This window comes from Oncorhynchus mykiss, chromosome 22, assembly GCF_057628025.1.
Source record: "Oncorhynchus mykiss isolate SJ-2025 chromosome 22, ASM5762802v1, whole genome shotgun sequence".
NCBI classification, from domain to species: Eukaryota; Metazoa; Chordata; class Actinopteri; order Salmoniformes; family Salmonidae; genus Oncorhynchus; species Oncorhynchus mykiss.
The window spans coordinates 12,348,358-12,372,954 of record NC_143043.1 but is presented as its reverse complement, the minus strand read 5'-3'; the positions used below and the strand labels follow the sequence as shown (position 1 = coordinate 12,372,954).

Sequence of the window (24,597 nt, the reverse complement as noted above, 5' to 3'; positions counted from 1 at the left end):
TTAGTCCCCACAAGGTCAAATGCTATTTCTAGGGGGTTTAGGGTTAAGGTTAGAATTAGTATTAGGGTTAGGAGCTAGGGTTAGTTTTAGGGTTAGGAGCTAGGGTTAGGATAAGGTTAGGTTTTTGGGTTAGAGTTAGGCTTAAGGTTAGGGTTAGGGTAAGGGTACAGTTTAAGGTTAGGGGTTATGGAAAATTTGAATTGGACTGAATTGTATGTTCCCACAAGGTTAGCTGCGCAAGACTGTGTGTGTGTGTGTGTGTGTGTGTGTGTGTGTGTGTGTGTGTGTGTGTGCACTAAACTGAGACCTTCCTTGCTTCTAGGGTCCAGGAGTTACAGAGACTCCAGTCACGCCTGAACCAGGACTAAATGAAAGGGGCTTGATGCCAAAGTAAACAACGGCCAACACACCTCTTGATCTTGATGCCACAGGGATGGGGGGGAAAGATGTGGGGGAGGGAGGGAGACCCACCTCCCTAACCTAGCCAGGGGGATGGTTGTTGGGGAAGATGGATAGACAGAAGAGGAAAGGGTAAAGAGATCCAATTAGTGAGAGGATCGGGAAGATGGGAGAGAAAGGGATGGTGCATGGAGTTGAAAGGATTGGAGAGAAGGGACCAAGCTGTTGTCCTTTTTATCTTGACATCTGTTAGAACCTCAGAATTAGTAGTGTTAGTAATTAATAGTGCCCTGTGCTTCGAGAAATGTAATTAGTAACCTAAAATATGCTTTTAAATTGACAGGAAATGTCAAACTCGCAAACAGAATTCACTTTAAAGCATGTTCATGTTCACGTATGGTGTTTCCTCCGACACAAAATGTTTTTTTGTGGATGGGTATCATTTGTATGTATACAATGTATAATAGTAGTATTTAAAATGACTAAATCGGGTAATTTTGTGTGCGTTTATAAAAATTTGCATCGGGCTGCTTCTGTGGAGGATTCTTGTAGACGGAAACAGCCTGATGTAGTTGGGCCGATTTTGGCAGTCATTCATTTTGATTCCGGGCTGAGTCCGACACCCGATTCCGGGACGATCCAATCAGTTCCGGCCCCCCAGAAGAGGGCCGCTTCTGGGCCGATTCCTCACCGCTAGCTGGGTAGTGAACAAAAGCTGTTAGCTGAATTAGTCTAGCAAAATTTTTCACATCTCATTCGCATTACACACACATTTATCTGCCCTTGAAGAGATTACACAGCAATTTTACACTCACCAACGCTATTAACTCAATTACTGGGCTACATATTTCCCATTCTGTTGGGGGTTTTAATGTGGGGAACAGTTTGCTTTGACTTGTTTTTCCACATCTCTCTCGCCTTCTTTTTCTCACTCGTTCTCTCTCTTTCTCTCAATCTCTCACACTCTCTCTCACCCACACCCTTGTCATTGTGTGAGTTGTAGACTTGGTTCTTTACCAGAAATGAAAGAGGCTGTCTTGTTCTGCCGTAAGTGGAGTGAGGCTCGGAGCTGAGACTGTGGCGGTAAATACAGAGATAAAAACACATGTGCAGAGGACAGCTTCTCTTTCTGTGGCGGCAGGCCAATGGGCTGCTACGTTTAGATGTAAACCAAGACGCCCTTCATGTCACAGACTCTGGTCACGGATGTAAAAATGCAAAAACATGAGACGCCGACGAACGCTTAAAAGCAGTGGGTGGCCGTGGTGTGTTCGCGATCACCTGCTGGGTGTCGGCGAACGGTGCTGATTCAACATGTATAGTTGTCTCTTTCTGCCTCTCTTTGTCTCAATCTCTATCTCTCCCTCTTTCTCCCAGGTAAGCATCGGCTAAAGGGGCTTATCTCTAGTCTCATTTCTCTGGACTCACATTTGCATCCCTTCTTTCACTGTTATAGAGCTCGGCTCCTGTAACCCATCTAAACAATGCATTAAAACAATGCAACCTCACTCATCCAATCTATTCTAACTCCCATAGCCCAAGTTTGTGGCACTAGTGTTAAGGAGACAGGGCAGCACCAGGCCTATCTCCGAGTCAAGGCACTGAGAAAGCGAATGATGCAGAGAGAGATCGATTGTTGAAAAGGTGGACATCCTCTATACAGCAGGCAGCAGAAGCAACAGATGGAATCCAGACAGACAGTCTTAGCTGACAATAGGAGAGGAGTGGTCACCACAGCATAGACCCATCTGGGATAATGATGTGATGCTTACAGTCTTCATAACTGGCTTTCTCCCAGGCCTGAGAAGTTGGAGATAGATTAAAGCTGTACATACTGTATGAATATAGATAGTGAGGATACACTATTGCCATACATTTGGCTGTGAAACTAGTCTGAAGATTTGGCCCATTCTTAGCCCTGTCCCCCTGTGCTGGCCTGGCCTTTTTGTGTGAGAGGTCATTAATGACACTGGGGCTCAGAGGGGAGGGGGATACAATCACAATGGCAGAACTGAAGGAAGAGGAAAGGCCGAAGTCTCGGTGTCCCATCACTTTAAATCACTGTGCCCAAGCTGAGGGAAGCATTCTGGCCTGAGGGAAGCATTCGATACCAACACACGCGCACGGTACGCTCACCCACACACACATGCAGGCAAACAGGCACGCACAGACTTATCACCGTAATTGAGAGTCAGACATGTGGAGATAATTATTTTCACATCAGTGTCTTACACATCAGAACGGTGAATATGTCCGAATGTCACGTTCGTCGCATGAATCTTTATTATATTAAGAATGAACACTGAACAAACTAACCAAAATAACAAAATGACGCGTGAAGCTATACAAATGAGTGCTGACAAGCAACTACACATAGACAAAAACCCACCAACACAAAAAGGAAAATGGCTACCTAAATATGATCCCCAATCAAAGACAACGATAATCAGCTGCCTCTGATTGGGAACCATATCAGGCCACCATAGACATACAAATACCTAGACAAACAAAAACCCTAGACAATACAGGAGGGTCCGGGTGGGCATCTATCCTCTGTGGCGGCTCCGGTTCTGGATGCAGCCCCCCCTCCTTACGCTGATCCCTCCGCCTTTGTAGAACCGGACCTTGGATCATCGCCCGGAGGCTCTGGACTGCGGATCATCGCCGGAGGCCCCGGACTGGGAACCGTCGCCGGAGACCCCGGGCTGGGGACCGTCGCCGGAAACCCCGGGCTGGGAACCGTCGCCGGAGGCCCCGGACTGGGAACCGTCGCCGGAAACCCCGGGCTGGGAACTGTCGCCCGGAAGCTCTGGACTGGGAACTGTCACCAGGAAGCTCTGGACTGGGAACTGTCGCCGGAAGCTCTGGACTCTGGAGGCGCACTGGAGATCTGATGCGTGGGGCCGGCACTGGTGGTACCGGGCTGAAGACACGCACCTCAGGGCGAGTGCGGGGAGCAGGCACAGGACGTACTGGACTGTGGAGGCGCACTTGGACGCCTGGTGTGTGGGACCGGTACAGGTGGCACCAGGCTGAAGACACGCACCTCAGGGCGAGTGCGGTGAGGAGGCACAGGACGTACTGGACTGTGGAGGCGCACTGGAGATCTGGTGCGTGGTGCCGGCACTGGTGGTACCGGGCTGATGACACGCACCTCAGGGCGAGTGCGGGGAGCAGGCACAGGAGGCAGTCCGATTTTGATTTAATATCTGCTGGTATTTGATGGAGTCCATGAAACCATGTATCCTAACAAGTTGTCCAGGGCCTTTGGATGAAAAACAGCCCCACAACATGAAAGATCCACCCCCATACTTCACAGTGGGGATGAGGTACTTTTCTGCATGGCTATCTTTCTGTCTACGACAAACCCACCTCTGGTGTTTGTTTCCAAAAAGCTCTATTTTGGTCTCATCTGACCATAGAATCCAGTCCCATTGAAAGTTCCAGTAACGTTTGGCAAACTGCAGGCACTTGAGTTTGTTGTTTGATGACAGCAAAGGCTTTTTTTATGGCAACCCTCCCAAACAACTTGTGGTTATGTATGTGGCGTCTGATTGTAGTCTTGGAGACCTTCTGACCCCAAGACCCAACTAACATTTGCAATTCTCCATTTGTCCACTCAAACCATCCTCCTCACTGTGCGTGGGGTCAATATAGACACACGTCCTCTTCCAGGCCGATTGTTAACATCTCCAGTTGCTTTAGACTTCTTAATTATTGCCCTGATAGTGGAAATGGGCATTTTCAACCGTAGAGCTATTTTCTTATAAACATTTTCTGATGTGTGCTGCTCAACAACCTTTTGCCGCACATCATTACTGTATTCTCGGGTCTTTCCCATAGTGATGGAAGACTATGTGAACTTGGCCTGTGTGTGACCTCATATTTATACCCCAGTGAAACAGGAAGTAATGGCTTACCACTTAAGTGTTCCTAATCACTCAGGTGAACTTAAAAACATAAAAATATGAATGGGAATATACTTAAGTAAGATTTTACTCATAAGAATTTCTAGGGGTGCCACATATATTTTTTGGAGAAAAATATTTATTTCATTTTTTCTTCAATTAAATGTTTGATTTTTGTGAATATTTTGAATGAAAGACCAAGAGGATAAACAGCAAAGACATTGTTTTTGCCAAGGGTGCCAATATTAGTGGAGGGCACTGTAGCTGCGTTTGCTAGCTAAGTAAGTGAAAGTGAAAAAAATGCTAATCTCTATCTCCCTATTTCTGTGTGCCAGATGTGTTGTTACCTACCCTTACCACCTGGGGGGCGGCCCGTCAGGAAGTCCAGGATCCAGTTGCAGAGGGAGGTGTTTAGTCCCAGGGTCCTTAGCTTAGTGATGAGCTTTGAGGGCACTATGGTGTTGAACACTGAGCTGAAGTCAATGAATAGCATTCTCATGTAGGTGTTCCTTTTGTCCAGGGAAAGGGCAGTGTGGAGTACAATAGAAATTGCGTCATCTGTGGATCTGTTGGGTTGGACATTCAACATGCTGCAATAGAAATAAGGCCATGCTCATAAAAATGTCATGCTCATACATTTTTATCAAATAATCCTCCCACATCTTAAATGGCACTGAGTACCAAAAGTCCTCACAAGAATAGTAAACCAACTAAAATTCAGAAAAGTGAGGACATTTTGCAGGTTATTAAAAAGGCCATTTTAGGCTTAGGGGATAGGTTAGGATTAGAATGAGGGTTAGGGATCAGTGGGTAAGAGTTGGGTTTAGTTTCAAGGGTTAGGTTTAGAGTTAGAATTAGGGTTAGGGGTTAGTGGGTAAGAATTGGGGTTAGGGTTAGATTTAGGGTTAGAGGTTAAGGAAAATAGGATTTTGAATGAAAATAAATTGTTGGTCCCCAAACATTCCTCACAAGTATAGTAAGACGTGTGTGTGTTTTTTTGTGTGTGTATGTGTGTGTGTGTCCGTGCGTGTGGGAGGTCATGGGAGTCTTGGGATTGTGTGAAATCAGATTGGAGATGTGGGTGGGTTCCCTTCATTGGAGTATTCTCCATCTCTTGCCATGCTGACTAATATCCATTCGTAGACAAATATGAGGTGAATCTTTGGCTAATTGTCCATTTTAGACCAAACATAGCAGTAGTTGTCTGCATCATCATTTCCTCATAGCAGAGTGAGTCATGATAGTCACACAGATGTCTTGTTAGGTCATAGGTCTGTCAAATTGACTTAAAAGAACATGTCTTCATCATAATGAATGGGAAACTTGAGAAACTACACAGCAGGACACGGTAACTGAATAACTGTAGAAAGAACTGCTTTGCATTTGTAGAAATCTTGTTGCAGTTTTTTTTGATCGCATACAAGCACTACTTTGAGCAATGTTGTCGATTTTCAAAACAGTGTTCTCGAGACACAGAACTCTGTGGCCTTTTGCAAAACAGTAAATGCATTTTCAAAATGTAGTTGCCATTTCAAAACATAAATACATTCATCAACACTGTATGATACGTTAATCACAAGAACACGGCTATCTGCAAAAAGATTAACACAAACATACATTTCTCTTGAATCCAAGCAGGCAAAACAGAAAGTTCGATTTAACATTTTTTTTCCCAGTAGATCAATAGATTTTCTTTGCAGTCATAAATCATGGTGATCAAAATTGGAAGTACAACTATCAAAAGGTGCAGAATTATGTGAAATTACTCTCATTTTATGCATTTTTCACCAAACAATTTCCTACAACAAATCAAATATAATTCCTGGTCAATAAGAAAATGGAAAATAAACACATTGTGTGCAGGAATCATTCATCGGTATCATCACACTCCAATTCCATGTATTCATTACAAAGACTGGTCTTATAGGTTAGTAGAGATCACTCTGTCATGTTGATTGAGTTCGAGTAACAGACTGGAAGCTTCAAACGGAGGGTGGTGCTTGGAATCATTGTTCTTCCTTTGTCAACCATGGTTACCTGCAAGGAAACACGTGCCCGTCGTCATTGTGTTGCACAAAAAGGGCTTCACAGGCAAGAATATTGCCAGTAAGATTGCACCGAAATCAACCATTTATCAGATCATCAAGAACTTCAAGGAGAGCAGTTCAATTGTTGTGAAGAAGGCTTCAGGGCGCCCAAGAAAGTCCAGCAAGTGCCAGGACCGTCTCCTAAAGTTGATTCAGCTGCGGGATCGGGGCACCACCAGTACAGAGCTTGCTCAGGAATGGCAGCAGGCAGGTGTGAGTGCATCTGCACGCACAGAGAGGTGAAGACTTTTGGAGGATGCCCTGGTTTCAAGAAGGGCAGCAAAGAAGCCACTTCTCTCCAGGAAAAACATCAGGGACAGACTGATATTCTGCAAAAGGTACAAGGATTGGACTGCTGAGGACAGGGGTAAAGTCATTTCCTCTGATGAATCCCCTTTCCGATTGTTTGGGGCACCCGGAAAAAAGCTTGTCCGGAGAAGACAAGGTGAGCGCTACCATCAGTCCTGTGTCATGCCAACAGTAAAGCATCCTGAGACCCTTCATGTGTGGGGTTACTTCTCAGCCAAGGGCTCACTCACAATTTTACCTAAGAACACAGCCATGAATAAAGAATGGTACCAACACATCCTCCGAGAGCAACTTCTCCCAACCATCCAGGAACAGTTTGGTGACGAACAACGCCTTTTCCAGCATGATGGTGCATCTTGCTATAAGGCAAAAGTGATAACTAAGTGGCTCGGGGAACAAAATATTGATATTTTGGGTCCATAGCCAGGAAACCATGGCCAGACCTTAATCCCATTGTGCACTTGTGGTCAATCCTCAAGAGGCGGGTGGACAAACAAAAACCCACAAAATCTGACAAACTCCAAGCATTGATTATTCAAGAATGGGCTGCCATCAGTCAGGATGTGGCCCAGAAGTTAATTGACAGCATGCCAGGGCGGATTGCAGAGGTCTTGAAAAAGGAAGGGTCAACACTGCAAATATTGACTATTTGCATCAACTTCATGTAATTGTCAATAAAAGCCTTCGACACTTATGAAATGCTTGTAATTATACTTCAGTATTCCATAGTAACAGCTGACAAAATTATCTAAAGACACTGAAGCGGCAAACTTTGTGAAAATTAATAGTTGTGTCATTCTCAAATCTTTTGGCCACGATTGTATACACCTCAATCCACACCAAAGGAAAGCTCTATAATGGAAGGTCACAATGTTGGATATGATGACTTAGAAGTAACCCAACTTCATTCTCTGCATCTCTGCATGCCCAAATGTTGTCAAAAATCATAAAGATTTGCCAGTCTCTGTTGCCTAGATCTTTCCCTATATTGTCCCTGATTGACTACAGATAAAGCTACTATATACAATTTTGAGTAGTATTATGTACTGATTACCGGAAGCATTGAACACATTTGCAACCTTTTCTCTTCTGATGAAAACAACGTGTGTGTGTGTGTATGTGCATATTCATAGTGAAACATCTATGACCAAACTGGCTTTGACAGGTGCATTGAAAACACTTTACCATTGCATGATCATAAGGTGAATGGTTTAGACTTCTCAGTTCAGTCCAAACCAGCTGACGCTTCCCCATGCATCATTGTAGAGAACTGTAAGAGTCCAAATATTGCCATCTGCTCCTCCTACCTATTTCACCACCATCCCCCATTGAATAACCCTCCGAGACCTCTACCCAACTAATACACCTGCTTGCCCAACGTCCACACCCTGCCATCTACCCCACTGCCCCCTTACCTGATCCATGTCCCTCGTCTTTCCCACACTTCCAGCCCAGTGCCCCTGGATGCGGCTGGCATCTCTCTGGGATCTAGAGGCCGGGTCCACTGCCAACTGCCAAGCCCATGCAGCGCCATTCCCAACATGCTAGCAGTGCCAAAAAGACGCCCGGCGCTGCCGGCAGGGTGCATTGTTTTAGAAGCCAAGAGACCATCGGGCCCCGAGGGATCATGTGTTGTGTCAACATGTCTACCCGGACCCAGTTTCTCCCTGGCACAGGACAATGCCAACAGGTGGACTGCGGCTGGGCTGTAGTGGGCTCTGCTTTGCCCTGTGCCAACTGTACTAAAGAAACAAAATGGAGGGTGGGTCTCTGCCAGCTTCCTGCTCCCATGGTTGCATTAACACAGACTGGCAGATATCTGGCTGCTTCAGTCACATGCAGATAGGGATGGCAGTCAGAGGAGAGTCTCCAAACTCTTTAACTCTGGTCTTTCGTGAGTCATTTGAAATGAAAACAAAATTAGCCAAAAGATCCCAGTAGAAAAAGGTGAACTCCTCATCATCGCTAGCTGTAATGTTACTGTGGAGCCGCTGGGGGGAAGTCTGTCTTTTCTCAACGACCTGTGACCCTGACCAATAGGACATCCCTTATAGACACCTCCTAACCCCACCTGCCATTCACCAACCTCAGTCTATAAATAGCCATAGTTTCATAACCACTGGCTTTGCTGAAGGGTTGAGTAATGATCACAAGAGCCCTGGGAATTGGAATGTCTATTTCAGTATGTCTGTCTACGCCCCACAGAGCTGTGTACAGAGCTGCACAGACACCAACAGCAGGTCACTGACTACCACTCATAGAAGTCATAGAGACAGGGACACAGAGGGACACAGTCCTTCAGTGCCAAGGCGTGGCCAGTGACCAGCTGTCACTCAAACTCCCCCCAATATAGCCCTGTTAAAAGGGAGACCAATAAAGCAAGCAGGAGGTAAAAACGAGAAGAGATATTTTAAAACAATATTTCATTTTAATATTCTCTGGTAGGCAATTGATATTAGCTGTATTCAATACATTTTGTTGCATTCCAGTTTTTCAGAGCTAATCCAGATTTTAGTTTGCATTCGTTAGAAATATCAAACATCTCAACTTCAGTCAACGTGTGCCAAACCTTAAACTTATCATACGCTTTTTAATACCAAGGTAATAGAATTTGAAACAATTATTATTTACACATAGATACAAAAATATATTTCACAAAAAAAGTAGTATTGATACATTTACAATGACCATCTCTATACAATTACAAATATACTTATACTGTAAAAAGACATTTCTTAAATACTCTTCCAGCTCAAGTTATGTATAAAGGACGCACAGCCTGTCCCGTGTATGTGAGATGGTGTTTGTCTGTCTAACAGTGTCCCAATACTTTTACAAAGCTTCCTTTCCTTGTCTCCTTCTTAATCTCCTCCCCTAGTCTCTTCTCTTCCATGACTGCTAATAGTTTATAAACTGGGGCTGCGTACGAAATATCACTCTATGCCATATAGTGCAATAGAACATGAGGTTCCATTTCAGATTAGCCCATTCTTACCGTGCAAACCTAGAAAAAACAATCCAGTCCAATCAGCTCAGATCATGAGGGAAATGAGACGATGAGAAGGAAAGGAGACAAGGAGATGACGCTGTCTTATAATATTGGGACACAGACTTTAGATGAAGTTGCTCAGCAAGCCTGACGGTCACTGTGACTCTCCCTGTGCTATGTTCACAGCACTCCTGGTGTGTGTGTGTGTGTGTATGTGTGTGTGTGTGTGTGTGTGTTCTGGGGTGCTGGACAGGGTGTCCCTTCCTCGCGATGGCTACTCTCCAAAAAAGGGTCTCTGCCACTTCTCTTCGGCTCCGTGTCACATGCCTAAGGAGAGACAGACAGACGTTTGATTAGTAATGGACTGTAGACTCCTCTTCGTACCTCAGGACAGATGGATAGACAAATTCACACACACACACACAGTGCTTAGCAATAGCCTCTCTGGCTCCTTGGCAGTCCAACACTATTCTTAGTTTGGAGGTGTGGGGCAGTTTTACTTGGCAGCCATCATTAACACTGTAGACCCTAATAAAAATGCCAGGCTCTGCTTAACCTGAATGACAAATAACTGACTGTCCCTTTACTTTACGTGACTTGCTGTCCCATCGCGTGGTGTGACTGAATGACTAACCGCCCCATTGGTTTGAATGAGGAACATTCAGTACTCTAACCGCCTGGCCTTCTCTGTTAAGAAAAGCATCATAACACTTCCATTGGTAATTCCAATTCCGAAGCTGACATTTACAGTTGATATTCCACCCCAGGTTTTACGCTGGCACATTCCAATGTAACCGCCCTGATGCAAGTTCCAACACCCTGGACTACTGTAGTAAAGGATTGGTCCAAAACAAATAAACTGAGCTATGTTGGTCTGTACCCGCCACATAAACTAGGCTCTCTCTCTGGTTACATTCGTACATAGGCTGCTGTGTGTGTGTGTGTGTGTGTGTGTGTGTGTGTGTGTGTGTGTGTGTGTGTGTGAGTGTGTGTATGTGTGTGAGTGTGTGTATGTGTGTGAGTGTGTGTATGTGTGTGAGTGTGTGTGTGTGTGTGAGTGTGTGTATGTGTGTGAGTGTGTGTGTGTGACAAGACATAATGACATGAGTGACAGCTGAAAGGGATATCTTCCCTTTCCCTCGAGGCCTTACATGGGTCTATCCATACATCCTCATACATCCCCATACCTCAACCCTGTTTAGAGCTGACAGCTAAGAGCTTATTGTTTCAGAAAAACAGCAAGGCGTAACAATCATGTGGTGGTTAGCATATCTAACATAGTTAGCATAGAGAACACACACCCTTGACTGAGTAAATTGTAAAAAAATAAATAATAATCATTTGTTCTAACATTTTGGTTTTGTGGAAACCCGTTTTGTGGAAACCCGTCAGTGTTCAATACTTAACGTAATAAAATCACATCATCACCGCCCATATTGTTATCTTTTTAAGTTGTAAATACTTAACTGTTTTGTGTTTTATGAGCTTGTTGGCATTAAATGGTGTTATGTAGTCTGAACTAGAATGCTTGCAGTTACTTGAACATGAGTATTTGTTGTAGTCAACATTCAAATGTAGGGTCTCTTTTACTTCAATGATTAACCTTCATTCCAATCATATTCAAGGTTAAGTCGTAAGTAGTTCTGATTAGTCATTTTCAGTGATCGTGTCTTAATGTTTAACATTTAGCTTTATGTATCTGACGATTTGTCATTTTAACCCACCTTAGCGAGCATTGTTGAGCACAAGTACTCAGAGCAGTAACTGGATATAGAGCTGTAAGCATTACAGGATGATGCATTCGCCTCTGTCATTAAGACCGGCGCACATGACCTCGTTAATGGTGGGAATGGCTTGTCTCATTATTGAACCTCAATTTGTCCGACGGCTTTGATATCTGTTCATCATGATCAATTACATCTCGTAGCACAAAAAAAACGACTTAATACTATATACTAGAAATATATTTTTCTTTCTTCAAACGTGCCTACAGCATTGTCTACAAGTATCATAAATCCTCTAAAGACAAAGCCGAGTGGCACTATGAAGTATTCATAACTTGCAAAAACGTAGTCATTCTATATCAGCACAACACAGATAAATCATGTTTTTTACGCAAATATCAATGTGTCTGACTATTACTTTATTATTTGAAGTAAAGACGTAAAACATAATAGAATCAAGTAAGAACAACTTACAGTTTTGAATAAATGTTATATTGACTTTAAAATATTAAATCACAATAACTTCTAGAAATGGAATAACTAGATTAGCAGAACATAAATAAATACAGTTATATTTTCTCAATCCCCTAATATTTGTTAACAATTCTCAAAAACATGAAGTGATAACAAATCTTTTTGAGATCTGAGTTTGTACTACTTTTATGATTTGAGTTCTACTGACCATTGGAGATGTTTGAGTTGCCACTACCTAATGTCTCTAATGAGTTAGGCAGTTACTTTTTACAGTGTACTGTGAATGGTGTAAGCTATTAGCGCTTACTTGCTAACGTCTTGTCAAGGTCAGCAATGAAGTCCTCCAGTTCTTTAGTGTCTCCCAGTTTGGCTGTAAACAACATAGAAAGAGGGTCAGATGATAGAATAGAACAGAGTAGAACTGTATTGTCCGCCTGCAATTGTATAACCTCAAATGAACATGCATCCTGCATTATGTGAATCGAACATTACATGGCATTATCTACTACAAATATATACATACCTACTACAATACTAAACAAGAAGAGTGAGTCACTTGAACGCTAATTAGTTAATAGGTGACGCATTGGAATAGCTGAGGATAGCTGAAGTGCTCTAAGCCTAAGGTAATAGGCCTGCCTATTGTAACATTCTCCTAAAACACACATCATGTTTAATCCTGCATCTATCCTTCTGTCTAAACAGGAGTGATACTGAGCTGCATTTTGGCAAATGTCTCCTGTTGTCCAACTGGGACAAGACTTTGCATTCAGTATAGAAAAGTTGTAGGCAGAATGACGTGTGTGTGTAAAGGTGAGAATGCTGACGGTTGTGTGTGTGCACGCTTGCATTTTTGTGTGTGCGAGTGTGTGTGCATGCATTCGTGTGTGTGTCGAGGCTCACCTTTGGGTGATGTGAGAGGTGGGGGGGAGGTGGGAGAGGGGGAAAAGACATTGGGAGAGTTCAGTCTCTCATCACTGAAACTGAAGCTGTTCCTGTTGAGCGACCCAGCGCCTGAGAGAGAGAAAGAGAGGAAGAGAGAGGAGGAGAGAGGAGGAGAGAGCGAGAGAGAAAGGGAGAGATTAAAAGACTGATCACCTTTCTGTATGCCCGAAGCAGCTGTAGGGCCTATTGCCACATCCATATGTTTTGCACACTCACACACACTTGCACACACTTGCACACACACACACACACACACACACACACACACACACACACACACACACACACACACACACACACACACACACACACACACACACACACACACACACACACACACACAAGCAGACTGGGCTCCCTAACTCATAAGTTGACAGAAGTCATCTGGTTAGCGTGAAAGGGTCAGAGCAGGGACATGAGTAGAGGGTGGTGGGAAGTCAATGAGGGCCCCTCAAACAGGGACAAAACAAAATATCACTGTTTAACAGCTGGGCTCTCTCTCTCTCTCTCTCTTTCTCTGGCTCTCTCTATAACTATTGAGATGTAGCCCTAACCCTAACTCAGAGAGGGACATATTTCTCCTGTGTGATAAATAGTGTGTGCTTGATTTAACTCTGCCACGTCTAGTACACACACACACACACACACACACACACACACACACACACACACGTTACCACCCTCACTCCTGCATTCCCCCACAGTGGTAAAACTGGGTAAGTCAGGCTCTATGTGGTCAAAGCGTTGGCTGTGTGATTGCATAAGTGACATAATGAACACTTTGATTCCGCCAGTAGATATTTCAGCCGGCCACAGAACACGACAGATCTGTATCACTGTTTGTTTTTTTCCAGGAAAGGAATGGTGCTGGGAGAAGGAGAGAGTAAGAGAACAGTTGTTTCTCCTCCGTACAGTATAGAAATGGGCAGTACCGTGGAATTCATTTAAATTCTACACAGCTGAGTTTTGTCCGACTATAAAGTATGTTATAAAGTCTGGGTGGGTACTGGAGATGGATGGACGTCCCAAAAACGAGTTGTTTTACTGTGGTCATTTTCAACAGAAATGAATCCACTTCTCTGTGCTGTCTCCAATTCAAAGGTAATGGAACCCCTTTCTCAACTCCTGCTTAGATTGAGGTCTGCTGGTCTGCTACTTAATCCTTGTATTAACACTCTTGACAGGTCTGACTAGGAGTATGAGGCTAACTACTATAGCATAAGCAGCTTAACCTGCAAACCTCAAAATATATTTCTCTCTCTCTCTCTCTTTCTCTCCTCACTCAAGAGTTCCACTGGACCCTGACAGAGTGGCTCTGATGTACAGCACATACCTAGAGTAACCCCTGACCTCCACCTCTCAGCACCACATTCAAGTACGCACACACACACACACACAAAACCTTGATCTAGGTCCAGAGATCTTGGATTTAGATTGAGCTACTGCTGCATATTTGGCACACAAGCCCCCATATTCCAAGCCAGCCATGTCTCTGTGATAGCCTGTACGCGCTTAGATTTCATTGTCATAAGCAGCTATGAAGTCTCCCAGACGTCAAGCTGTGCATTAGCATACGGGGTGTTTGTGTGTGTGTGTGTCTGTGCTATGCCTCGGGCCCTAACCCAAATGTGATAACCTCACACAGTTACACATAGACAGAAATATGCTCCCGCTCCCCAAGTGAACATTGATTTAATTTCCCAACCACGTGTGAGTGGGTTGGGATTTCTGTGGGACGAGGTGAAAGGATAACTTCATGGTGCTCTGTAGTGTGTTCGACAAACTTCACGTCCTCAGGACGAGTTAGGAAGGGTAGTGTCCAGTTTTGCGTGTTTAAGACCGGGGCCTGGCATTCACAGAGAGAGTTCCTATTTCATTTCTCTGTTTTAGTAACAACTAAAAAACGACGTAATAATAGGTCCATTTAACGTTTTTACTTGAGTAATTACAGAATAACTATAGCATAACTACTGTACACAGATTTTGAGAGGAACCTAATGTGAAGGGTTACCAGAACATGTTATCTACAGACGAGTGTAAAAACGTTAGGTCCAGGATTCCTGTGTGGGTCCTGTCCTCTCCATGGTAGTCCATTGACGAGTGACCTGTCTCATGCAGGGGAGAGCTATTGTGTGTAAGGACTGATGGATGGATGCATGGCTGAAAGAGAGCTGCACCCCAGAGTGGGCAACAATAGCAGAACTGTCAGTCTGTGATGTAGGTTAGTGAGAAGGCATTCTGAACATGAGGAGAGGCTGGCAGATACTCTGATCTGGGAAGAGAGAGAGCGAGAGAGCGAGAGAGAGAGAGAGCGAAAGAGCGAGAGTGAGAGAGAAAGAGAGAGAGCGAGACCACTCATTCAGTTGCACTGAGTGAGGATGGTTAGGGTTCAAATCAAATCAAATTTGATTTGATTTGGGGTTAGGGTTAGAGAAAGCATTTCCAAAGACAGAGGCATCCACGAGGCATGGTCTGTTTCAGAAATTGAAGGTTTCCAGTTCCAAGTCAAACATTGATGCTTATCAGGGAGTGTGTGGCTGTAGGGAGTGTGTGTTTGTGTGTCCCCGCCTGCTATAGGTTTTCAGCAGACCTGGAAGAGCACTTGTGGGACACATGACAATGTATAATCTAGCACGAATGGCAATTCTGTCAGGCACTATACGGAGTAAAAGGAATTGTGAGCCTCAAAGTGCAAACAGTAACATATCTAGGCTACTGATAGGTACTGTCACTACTTGAGAATGTGTGTACTGCTACTGTTGCCGCCCTGTAGGCTATGTAATTGTAGCCTCTGTTGGCCTTGTAGCTGCGAGGTCGTTGGTTCAAACCCTGTTGCAGGCATTCCAGCACAATTGCTCGACTGTCTTTCGGGTATTAGGACAACTGTGTGCGTATGTTGGTGTGTGTCTGTGCGTGCAAGGTTCACTTACTTTCTGAGTCGCTGATGCCACTGTCACTGACGCTGGCACTGCTCCGTCTCTTCACGGTCTTCAGGTGCTCGTCATACTGGAAGTGTCTCTTCTCCATCGGGGAAGTGAAATCCTCGATCACCGCGTCGAACTCACACAGCACGTCAGACAGATCATCCTCCTCAAGGAATTGAGCTGAAATAACGGAGGGAATAAGCATGTGTTACTATACTGGCTGGACTGGTATGCCTATCCCACAACCATTCTCAATCAAAATATATTTTTCTTTACTTCATTTCAGTTAATAAAATAAATAGCTCTCTATTAATTTAGCCTATCCCATGCAACCGATGTTTTTGTGTCATTGAAATATGTGCAACACACATGTTACATTGGAACAATGTTACATTGTAACAGCTGGTGAATAAGAATCACACTTGCACGACTTCACATAACCTCACGGCTCCCTTTCTGAAAGGTCCAATAACGCCGTGCCTGGTCAGTGTTCAGTGCATTGTCCAGTGGAAGTCGACAGAACAACAGATGAGATGGTCTAACTTACATTTGCCTTGAGACTTCAACTTTGGAGACTTCATTTTTCGTGTCTTGTGAATCTCAAAAGTATCCAGTATAATGAACTTGTTCGGGACGAAGTAAACTCCGCGGGTATCTCCAATAACAACGTGTTTGCACTCTGCGCGCTCTGTCCGCTACTAGTCCGCTAAAGCAAAGCGCTGTCCCTCTGACAAAGTGTCCGGCGTCTCAAGACTGGTTTTAAAGTCTCCCCGTCCCACAGGCGGGGCGGTGACTCGGAGGAGGCGGGAGAGATAGGGAAAGGGAGAGAGAAATTCTTATTATTTAGTAATTTCTGTGAGTGTAATGTTTACTGTTCATTTTTATTGTTTATTTCACTTTTGTATATTATCTACTTCACTTGCTTTGGCAATATTAACATATGTTTCCCATGTCAATAAAGCACCTTGAATTGAATTGAGAAAACGCACTGTGCATGATTTTACGGTAAAGGCCTATCATTGACCGTTTTCTATTCCTAGGATGATACTCCGCTGGTTGGCGTCATCCCCGGTAGCTATGTGTTTGTAAACAACTTGTGTGTGTCTCTAAGCGGTCAGAGATGTAATGCTTACCGGGCATACACTACGTGTAATTCTTTTACGTTTTATTTATATCCCTGACCCTGATATTTCCGTCTTCTATCACTGGGCAGTTTTTGAACAGAATGTGGTAAAACGTTGTTAACTAATTAAACTAATTAACAATTTATTTAACTATGTATTATTTGAAATGTGGACAATGCCGATCTTCTTCAATAATTGTTAATAGTCTCATTCATAAATTAACAAAATAAGTTTAATCTTGTAGCCTATCATAGCATGAAATGTATTCATAAAATAGACTACTGTCTCTGTGCGATATCCCCTTTCAATATCTTTGTTAGTCTATGTCAGAATGGGCTGGAACTGGAATTACACATAAATCCGGCAACCTAATTGAGTTTCTGGTAGTAGGCTAATTCTAATTTGGAGCGACACCATGTGGTGTGAAGTAGAGTTGCAGCCCCTGGAGCTGGCTGATGTCTGCTGCCCCTCTAATAAAATACAGTACATCAAGAATCTGACCGAATATTCATATCCTATGGTATCTGATGTGAAATACGGTGTGATAAGCAGGATAAACAATATTTCTGATATTCTGTTTTTGTTCTAGGGTAAGATTTCTTGCTCCTCATTTGTACTTAACCAAACTCCAATGATCTTTTTGTGTCATGATGATTTATTTACGGATCTCTAATGCAGTACAAAACACTTTTGTTACATATCAAATCAATACATACGTCATAGCACTCACTGTCAGTACACATTTTCAGATTGCTTATACACCACTGCGTCATAAAAATACGTGTCTTTACTAGGCTATATACTGTATAATTTAGATCACCCTTCATTGTATTGGCTTTTCACTTTGAAGTCTTTGCATGAGTGGCAGCAGCAAATATATCAGGTCTCAGAATGTGAAGATAGGCTCATTTGCTCGGCCACTTGGGCATCATTAGCATTGGAGAGCTGTGACAATGTCTGGGAGCCAGCCGCATTTCTCCTCCTTACACAAACGAAAATACTGAGTAGAATAATTATGGCCACCATGCCCAGTGGACCTGACTTGACATAAAGACCCACTCTGTCGATCCCAGACTCAGGTATCCAGCTGACATCCAGCTTGTTGTCCAGACTGAGGTGGGAGGTGGTGCAGGTGTAGTTGTGTCTCTCTCGCAGCTCCTCTGTGTTGACCTCCAGACTCTTTCTCAGCTGGTAGGTCCCGTCTCCATTGGGCAGCAACTGGCCCCCAGTCATGTCCTGTTCTAATATTGGCTGGCCGTCTCTCAGCAGGGTCAGATTGATGTGGCGGGGGTAAAAACCATACGCCAGACAGCTCACACGGGCTCCTCCAGACATGGCTTTCTGTATGAGCCTGACTCTGGGACGCACTTTACGCATCACAAAGTTCTTCAATCTCTCCAGAAATTTCTTCAATGTTTTTATGCAAATGGGTAGGTAAATGGTCTGATAACGCCATTTTGCATATGTTTGATGCACCTCACTCCATGGCGACAGTAGGTTTCCGGAATTGTATGAATAATGTGTCATGTTGTAATATATTAAATCAGCTAAAATTGCATTGAAAGCATCTGTGGACAGAATAAGGCCTGGTTCACCAGTATCCAACATCTCACAGCCAGCCATTCTCTGCTGAACATCTATATTCCCTGTGGAATTAAAGCGAAACCTCAGGTCTGACAGTCGCCTTTTCATGCTGAGGAACATGTGTCCAAACACATTAGCTGCATCTTGGGCTACGTCAACCTCTGTTTCGTCTGGGGCGTAAGGTCCCTTGTGAATAAACTGCTCCGTGTTGGAGTCAAAGTAGCCAACTTGAATGTCATCCTGCATCAACACAACACTACACTCAGGGAAAGTTGCTTCTCCTGAGATACAAGTTGCGAATGCCAACAGAGAATGAGATCCTGAATGTGAGTGAAGGTGAAAACAAGATCAGTGAATATTTTTTACAATGTCTGAAAAGCTCCTAGAATCAATACTAAATGACATATGACAGAGAATAAAAAGTTCATCTTACCTGCGTTTATGATGGTGTATAATGAAAGAAAAAGCCAAAAGAAACACAGTTTTACCATGGTTCTGAATGTGTTCAATATTTTTCTGTACGCTCATATGCTTCTAGGGCAGCTCTCAAATAATAAGGCACACTTTCACTTTCACTAAGCCTTACAGACTTTCACTTTCTTGGCAAACGCCTAGTATATGCTGTCCTTGGAAAAACCTGCAATAAACTGTTTCTCAAACAGAATTCGGGATTTCAATTATGATAATGTAGGAGAAAAAACATGTTCGGTCTGCCTATTAAAGTATTTTATGTGTGCCAAGCTATTCTTCTGTTAAATTAGGCTCTCATTTGACAAAAACTCTCCTTTGTGGTTTCTTATGTTTTGTATCACGGTTTGATTTGATCCTATTTCCATTTCATGTCAAATGATTTCTGAGAGCTTGCCTAAGGAAATTATGTCACAATCTGGCCTTGTGTCCAGAGGCCAAGCCATGAAAACTAGACAGCTGTGCTATAGTAACTCCCTGTCATCTCCAGGCTGACCAGGGGCGGACTGCCATCTGGCATTTCGGGCAAATGCTAGATGGGCTGGTCCATTTATAGCCTAGTGGGCCTGTCTTACTTGTATTTTTTTTGCAAAATGATAATTATCTGGCTAATAATGTGGGACTGAACAAATAACATTGGCTGGTGTGGGGGACTTGAGAAAAATATGGGCCATTGTGGGGCCTCAAGGAAATCATTTGTCCTGTGTAATAAAAATGCCAGAGCCGATTTCTGGTCCCAGTCCGCTCCTGAGGCTTGTATATAGAATGACGCTGCAATGGATAGCTGCCGTTTTACGGGTTCCTGCTATTTTGTATATTTTTTTGCACTGATCCTAACTTTTTTTGTACATAATGTTCTACTTCAGTGAGTCGGCAGCATAGGATGCACTGCTCACAACAGACCAGGTCCTAATCGCCAAAACCCGTAAAAGGAAAACACGGCGTAAGAGAGGCCGACGTGTGGGCACCCTGACAAAATAACCTTTAGTTAATAAATAATCTGCCTCTACCCTCCACTCTATTGGCGTATGTACAATTACTGGAGAACAATCTGGATGAGCTCTGTTCGAGACTATCCTATCAATGGGACCTGAAGAACTGTAATACGTTTCTCTGAGTCGTGGCTGAACAACGACATGGATAATGTACAGTTGAAGTCGGAAGTTTACATACACTTAGGTTGGAGTCATTAAAACTCGTTTTTCAACCACTCCACAAATTTCTTGTTAACCAACTATAGATTTGACAAGTCAGTTAGGACAACTACTTTGTGCATGACACAAGTCATTTTTCCAACAATTGTTCAGAGACAGATTACTTCACTTATAATTCACTGTATCACAATTCCAGTGGGTCAGAAGTTTACATACACTAAGTTGACTGTGCCTTTAAACAGCTTGGAAAATTCCAGAAAATTATTTAATGGCTTTAGAAGCTTCTTGACATCATTTGAGTCAACTGGAGGTGTACCTGTAGATGTATTTCAAGGCCTACCTTCAAACTCAGTGCCTCTTTGCATGACATCATGGGAAAATCAAAAGAAATCAGCCAAGACCTCAGGAAAAACATTGTAGACCTCCACAAGTCTGGTTCATCCTTGGGAGCAATTTTCAAATGCCTGAAGGTACCACGTTCATCTGTACAAACAATAGTACGCAAGTATAAACACCATGGGAACACGCAGCCTTCATATTATTGACTGTATGTGTGTTTTACTCCATGTGTAACTCTGTGTCGTTGTATGTGTCGAACTGCTTTGCTTTATCTTGGCCAGGTCGCAATTGTAAATGAGAACTTGTTCTCAACTTGCCTATCTGGTTAAATAAAGGTGAAATAAAATAAAATAAAAATATGGCTTAGGAAGGAGACGTGTTCTGTCTCCTAGAGATTAACGTACTTTGGTGCGAAAAGTGCTAATCAATCCCAGAACCACAGCAAAGGACCTTGTGAAGACGCTGGAGGAAACAGATACAAAAGTATCTACATCCACTGTAAAACAAGTCCTTTATCGACATAACCTGAAAGGCCGCTCAGCAAGGAAGAAGCCACTGCTCCAGTGGTGAGATGTTGCTTCATTATATCTACATAATTTTCGTCCTCATGATTCCATCTATTTTGTGAAGTTCACCAGTCCCTCCTGCAGCAAAGCACCCCCACAACATGATGTTGCCACCCCCGTGCTTCACGGTTGGGATGGAGTTCTTCGGCTTGCAAGCCTCCACCTTTGACTGATTGAGATGTTGCTTCATTATATCTACATAATTTTCCTCCTCATGATTCCATCTATTTTGTGAAGTTCACCAGTCCCTCCTGCAGCAAAGCACCCCCACAACATGATGTTGCCACCCCCGTGCTTCACGGTTGGGATGGAGTTCTTCGGCTTGCAAGCCTCCACCTTTGACTGATTGAGATGTTGCTTCATTATATCTACATCATTTTCCTCCTCATGATTCCATCTATTTTGTGAAGTTCACCAGTCCCTCCTGCAGCAAAGCACCCCCACAACATGATGTTGCCACCCCGTGCTTCACGGTTGGGATGGAGTTCTTCGGCTTGCAAGCCTCCACCTTTTTCCTCCAAACATAACGATGGTCATAATGGCCAAACAGTTCTATTTTGTTTCATCAGACCAGAGGACATTTCTCCAAAAAGTAAAATTGTTGCTTCATTATATCTACATAATGGTTGCAAATGGGTCTTCCAAATGGACAATGACCCCAAGGATACTTCCAAAATTGTTGCAAAATGACTTAAGGACAACAATGTCAAGGTATTGGAGTGACCATCACAAAGCGCTGACCTTAATCCTATAGAAAATTTGTGGGCAGAACTGAAAAATGGTGTGCGAGCATGGAGGCCTACAAACCTGACTCGGTTCAGCTCTGTCAGGAGGAATCGGCCAAAATTCACCCAACTTATTGTGGGAAGCTTGTGGAAGGCTACCCGAAACGTTGGACCCAAGTTAAGCAATTTAAAGGCAATGCTAGCAAATACTAATTGAGTGTATGTAAACGTCTGACCCACTGGGATTGTGATTTTAGCACTAGCTGCTAAACAGAAGTGGGTGTGCGTTGAAGTTGGAGACTTTTATCTCCCTCACCAACTTTAAACATCTGCTATCTGAGCAGCTAACCGATCGCTGCAGCTGTACATAGTCTATCGGTAAATAGCCCACCCAATTTACCTACCTCTTCCCCATACTGTTTTTATTTATTTACTTTTCTGCTCTTTTGCACGCCAGTATCTCTACCTGCACATGACCATCTGATCATTTATCACTCCAGTGTTATTAATCTGCTAAATTGTAATTATTCTCCTACCTCCTCATGCCTTTTGCACACAATGTATATAGACTCTTACTGTGTTATTGACTTGTTAATTGTTTACTCCATGTGTAACTCTGTGTTGTTGTCTGTTCACACTGCTATGCTTTATCTTGGCCAGGTCGCAGTTGTAAATGAGAACTTGTTCTCAACTAGCCTACCTGGTTAAATAAAGGTGAAATAAAAAAAATAAAAAAATAAAAAAATAAAAAATCCCAGCCCAGTGGGTGAAAAGGCAGAAAGTAGAGAATTTCAGATGTCTAATTTAGAAGTGACAAAAATCATAGATTTTCTGCATCATTTTTAGACAAAAAGTTTCAGAGTTTTGCAATGTTACAAAGATGGGAAAAGCTGTCCTTGAAATATTCTTGATATTTTTTCGACAAAAGAGAAATCAGGGTCCAGAGTAAAGCCGAGGCCCTTCACAGTTTTATTTGAGACGACTATACAACCGTCAAGATTCATTGTCAGATCCAACAGAAGATCTCTTTGTTTCTTCGGACCTAGAACTAGTATCTCTGTTTTGTCCAAATTTAAAAGTAAAACATTTGCCACCATCCACTTCCTTATGTCTGGAACACGGGCAATTATGGGGCTTCACCCTGTTTCATCGAAATGTACAGCTGTGTATCATCCGAACAGCATTAACGTTAATATTATATTTCCGAATGACATCACCAAGAGGTAAAATATATAGTGAAAACTTTATTCTGACTAATCTCTCATCATTGATTACATTGACTTATTTCAGCAATTTGAGTGTTTTTCTGTCTAATGTTGCTGGGGCATATTATTCTGCTTTAATGTTACACCTGAATCACTACGATAAATATACTGGTTATTCTTGACTGTATTTTTAATAAAGCTGAGATGTGTAGGAATACAGCTGAAATTAGTCATTGACACAGACATTGTGGCGTAGCAGGACAATTTGACTGCGGTGAACCATGGAGTTGTGAGTTCAAATCCCAGGTAAGGACATGTTGAATAATAATTACTGTATTAAAAAACATGCACGATGTAGTCAAATCTTTAAGTTGAAAACACTGTGTGTATCATAACAGATTTTTGTTCGCAGGGTATCATCTGTGAAATCTCATGCTTTAATCAACGTGAAATATCACATGAAGTGTTCCAAAAACACACAGTTTCACATGATTTCACACGTGCAAAACATGTGGAATTTCTGTAAGGAATCACATACTCGGCTGTTCCTGTTAATTATCTATCCTGTTGCCTAGTCACTCTATTCCTAGTTATATGTACAGTACATATCTACTTGAATTACCTCGTACCCCTGCACATTGACTAGGTACTGCTACCCTGTGTATACAGCCAAGTTGTCATTACTCATCACATACTCGGCTGTTCCTGTTAATTATCTATCCTGTTGCCTAGTCACTCTATTCCTAGTTATATGTACAGTACATATCTACTTGAATTACCTCGTACCCCTGCACATTGACTAGGTACTGCTACCCTGTGTATACAGCCAAGTTGTCATTACTCATCACATACTCTGCTGTTCCTGTTAATTATCTATCCTGTTGCCTAGTCACTCTATTCCTAGTTATATGTACAGTACATATCTACTTGAATTACCTCGTACCCCTGCACATTGACTAGGTACTGCTACCCTGTGTATACAGCCAAGTTGTCATTACTCATTATGTATTTATTATTACTGCTACCCTGTGTATACAGCCAAGTTGTCATTACTCATTATGTATTTATTATTACTTTTATTATTATGGATTATTACTTTTCTATTATTTCTCTATTTTCTCTCTCTGCATTGTTGGGAAGGGCCCGTAAGAAAGCATTTCACTGTTAGTCTCCACCTGTTGTTTACGAAGCATGTGACTAATACAATTTGATTTGGACATTTCCAAAGCTCTCTCCTGTCGGGTTCTTTTGCAGACCCAGCTCTCGCTGAGACTTTCACACCTCTGGTGTCTCTTTTAGCAGGCAGGCAAACGGACAAACAGGCCCTGTGTTTGCAGCTGCACTTGGCTGTTGACTCTGGGGTTCCGAGGTGTGACATACACCCCCACAGAGGGGATTATCAGAGGTGCAAAAGGTGACACCTTCACCCCACTGGGCTGGGAGATCTCTCCTGTTCACACGCCTACAATGACAGGGAGTCTCTACCATCCACCTTTTCTCTCTGTCTACTCACTCCCTCAGGGTCGGGGTTAATTCAGAATTTGACCAAATGATAGCATGGTAGAATGTAGTACAGTATTTGGAAAAAGTATGTTTTATTATATAGGATGTACTGTATGTTTTATGCTTCCACAGTTTCATACCACGTGCCACAATCCTAGAATGAGGCACAG

At 43.0% G+C, this 24,597-nt stretch overlaps 2 protein-coding genes across 2 annotated transcripts; both read right to left on the bottom strand.

The window, feature by feature from the left end:
• Positions 1-9,111: 9,111 nt before the first annotated feature.
• On the bottom strand, positions 9,112-18,787 carry rgcc (regulator of cell cycle). Its single transcript, XM_021578887.3, has 5 exons — positions 16,307-18,787; positions 15,766-15,939; positions 12,794-12,904; positions 12,198-12,260; positions 9,112-10,019 (listed from the first exon to the last, which is right to left on the bottom strand). The coding sequence occupies exons 1-5, from the start codon at positions 16,338-16,340 to the stop codon at positions 10,012-10,014; spliced, it is 390 nt and encodes a 129-aa protein (XP_021434562.1). The 5' UTR covers positions 16,341-18,787; the 3' UTR covers positions 9,112-10,011.
• LOC110501369 (major histocompatibility complex class I-related gene protein) lies at positions 17,521-19,048 on the bottom strand. The gene is made up of 2 exons (XM_021578886.3): positions 18,901-19,048; positions 17,521-18,787 (listed from the first exon to the last, which is right to left on the bottom strand). Exons 1-2 carry the CDS (start codon positions 18,956-18,958, stop codon positions 17,763-17,765), a joined length of 1,083 nt encoding a protein of 360 aa, XP_021434561.3. The 5' UTR covers positions 18,959-19,048; the 3' UTR covers positions 17,521-17,762.
• Positions 19,049-24,597: the final 5,549 nt, after the last annotated feature.